This window comes from Belonocnema kinseyi, chromosome 9, assembly GCF_010883055.1.
Source record: "Belonocnema kinseyi isolate 2016_QV_RU_SX_M_011 chromosome 9, B_treatae_v1, whole genome shotgun sequence".
Lineage (NCBI taxonomy): Eukaryota > Metazoa > Arthropoda > Insecta > Hymenoptera > Cynipidae > Belonocnema > Belonocnema kinseyi.
Genome location: NC_046665.1, coordinates 52,598,012 through 52,601,482, shown reverse-complemented (window position 1 = coordinate 52,601,482; position 3,471 = coordinate 52,598,012). Strand labels below are relative to the sequence as shown.

The 3,471-nt window shown below is 24.7% G+C and overlaps 1 protein-coding gene across 2 annotated transcripts in view; it reads left to right on the top strand.

Moving 5' to 3' along the window:
* LOC117179294 (NADPH:adrenodoxin oxidoreductase, mitochondrial) overlaps positions 1–3,471 on the top strand; it is a 28,342-nt gene that overhangs the window by 2,597 nt on the left and 22,274 nt on the right. Inside the window, exons 2-4 of one of the 2 annotated variants that reach the window (XM_033370946.1) lie at positions 1,316–1,454; positions 1,557–1,775; positions 2,813–3,028. In XM_033370946.1, the coding sequence (XP_033226837.1) occupies positions 1,335–1,454; positions 1,557–1,775; positions 2,813–3,028 (555 nt within the window). In that variant the 5' untranslated portion in view covers positions 1,316–1,334. Of the gene's footprint in view, positions 1–1,305; positions 1,455–1,556; positions 1,776–2,812; positions 3,029–3,471 lie in introns of both variants that reach the window. The other variant, XM_033370947.1, reaches the window with a different exon arrangement.

Below are 3,471 nucleotides of genomic sequence, written 5' to 3'. Positions count from 1 at the left end.
GTGGAAAAGTCAACTCTTTGGTTATAAACTAGTCTTCTTTGGTTGAAAACTGATCTTATTGGTTAAAAATTCATGTTTTTGGAAGAAAATTTCTTTTCAGGTTGGTTGATAATTAATCTTGGCAAACCTAGTTGATTGAAATATTTTGTTGAAATTGTTTTTGTTTCTTGGCTGAATTCAACTATGTTGAATTGAACAATTCAACAATTCTGTTAAAAAGAAGAAAAATTAACTTTTTTATTGAAAAATCATTGTTTTTTTCGGTTGAAAATGTATTTTTCAACTGAAAGGTTACCTATTTCAGTTGAAGTTTGATCTTTTTATTTGAAAATTCATATCTTTGGTTGAAAATTTTCATTTTTTGTTGAAACATCGTCTTTTTGTTTTTGTGTGACAATTTATTTTGTAACTAAAAATTAACCTATTCCAGTTGAAGATTGAGCATTTTAGTCAAAAATTCATCTTTTTGGTTCAAAATTCGTTCTTTTTTGGTTGAAAATTAAATTTTGAACTGAAAATTTAATTATTAAATTTTTTGTGGAAAATTTCTCCTTTTTGTTGAAAATTAAAGTAATCGGTTGAAAATGTATCTTCTTTAGTTGAAAATTCAACTACTCTGTTCAGTAATTGCTTGAACATGTTTTTTTTTCATTCGAAAATTAATCTTCTTAGTTGAATTTCAGATGTTTTTAAGAGATTATAAATATTTTAAAACTTGAGAAAATTTCTTAAAATTTATCAACTATTTTTTAATTGCTTCCAAATGGCTAAAAATCCTAAATATTTTTTTACACATCTTTTTGACACGTCTGAAATCTTCAAAAATCTTTTTGAATTTTCTCAAGAATATTAAGAAAATTATATTTATATAACTTTAAAAACAAACTGACAATACTCATTTCCTTGTTTTTAGATCTTAAAATCTAATTTTCGCTCGAAGTTAGTTTTTCAAACTACTTTAAGAAATAGTTATTCGAAATTTTTATTTTGTATTAAAAATTAATTTTTCGCCTAAAATAAAAAAAAACTGAACTCTTGCGTAACGCGCAATTCTGAATGCTAGTTATTTAAAAAATGTATTTGTTCAATCTTCAACTAGTTAAAATTTCTGGATATTAAATTTATCAATTAAAAATCATACCATTTTTTAATACTTTTATTTTTTTAATTAAATTTGTATGGGTAGAGTTATAATAATTTTATTTATTTATTTTAACAGTAACGTTGATGAGAAGTAACACGTTACTTTCGACGCTGTGAATTACAAAATAATTAAAAATTTTTAATCCCTAATTGATATTTAAGTAAATTTCAGGTAGGACGATTTTATAGAAATGAAAACAAATATAGTTTTTGATTTTATTCGACAACTTTCGAGCAAAAGCCTTGTTCCGAAAGTTTGTATAGTTGGAGCTGGTCCGGCTGGCTTTTATGCTGCACAACAAATAATTAAGGTGATCATCGCATGTAAATTATAATTTTATTTCAGTTTATAATTATTTTGATTTGCGAAAGAAATTTTTCAATAAAAAAAAATAATTATAATTAATTCTCAGGTTTCTGGTGATGCTCAAATTGATATTTTAGAACGATTACCAGTACCCTATGGATTAGTAAGATACGGGGTGGCTCCTGATCATCCGGAAGTTAAAAACGTAATCACTACTTTTAACAAAACTGCAAAACATCCTAGAGTTCAATTCTTGGGAAACATAAATGTAGGGCATGACGTTAGTGTGCAAAAGTTAAGAGAAAATTATGATGCTGTTCTTTTGGTAATTTAAACAACATTTAAATCTTCTTTTAATTTTCTTGGGAAATATATTGTTTCCAGGGTGTCTACCCTACCTGGAAAATCTATAAAACCTGAAATTGTTCGGGAATTTTTATATACCTGAGAAAGCTTGGAAATGTCAGAGAATTTTTGTTTTAAATAAGTACAAATTTTCGAGAGATTACTTATTTTTTTGTAATGGAATATAAAATTTAATAAGAATGATTTTTAATTTTTAAAAGTAGCTTTATATTACTGTATTTAACTATTTTGTTAAAAATTATTTTTTTATGTTTAACAATACTTTTTTAACTGGAAATTTAACTATTCTATTGTTGGCAGAAGATTGATCTTTTTGTTGAAAATTCATCTAATTTGTTGAGAAATTCGTGTATTTTATATAAAATTAATTATTTTTTGGTTGGAAATTTATCTTCTTGGTTAAAAATGCAGGTTTTTGCTTCAGAATTCAACTCATACTGAAATGTCGACTCTTTTGGTTGAAATATCAACTACCTCTTTTTTCGTTCAGAATTCATCTTTTTTTTTGTAATGAAAATTAAATTACTTGGTTGAAAGTTAAACTCTTTTTTTTTTAATTAATTTTTTTTGTTAAAGATTCATAATGATTAATGTTTTAAGTATTATTTAATTAATTGATGCTGCTAATAGATTAAAGAATATCTTGTAATATAATTTGTCAACATTTTCTAAATTAAGCTTATTAATTAGATCCCTAGAAATTAAACAAAAACATTTATAATAAACTGAAGAAACTTTATAAATATTCCGAATCGATTGTTTAAAAAGTGGGAGTTATTTCAATTTAAATTCGATATTTAAATATGTATGATTTAAAGATAAAATACAATTTTACAAATAAAAATTTTTACTTTAAATAAATCGTAATTATACCTGGTAAATACTTGGGATACCTGTAAAAAATGGAACGGCCAGGGTATTTTTTTCCAGGATTTGAGTAGACGCCCTTGCTTTTGATAATAAAATATTATTTAATTAATACATTTTCTTTTTTAGTCATACGGCGCTGAACAAGATAGACTATTAAATATTCCCGGTGAGAATTTAGGAAATGTAATCTCGGGTAGAAATTTTGTTGGTTGGTACAATGGACTGCCCTGGGCTCGAGATTTGAAAATTAATTTGGATCAAGAAGAAGCTGTCATTATTGGCCAGGGAAATGTGGCGATAGATATTGCAAGAATTCTATTATCGCCTGTCGACAAATTAAAAGTGAGTTAAACATTTTTCCTTTTTCAATTAATCTGTTCATTAATTAATTTACATTCAACTATTTTCGGTTGAAAGTTAATTATTTTTGGTTAAAAAGTTTACTTATATTTTTTTTGTTCAAAATTCATTTCTTTCGGTTAAACATTCTACTGTTTTGAAGAAATTTTAATTATCTTGTTGAAAATAGAACTTATTTGTTTATAAATAATCTATTTTAGTTGAAAATTTAACTATCATGGATAAAATTAATAAATGTTTGTAAAAAAGTAATATTCTTTGGTCAAAAATAAATTTTTTCCTTGAAAATTAAATTTTCTTCTAAAAAATTCGTATTTTTAGACGAAAAATACAATTATTTTGTTTTTGGTGAAAGTTTGATCTTTTGATTTGATTTGATATTTATTTGAGATAACCCAACAGTTTACACCAATTGCAGGGTTATA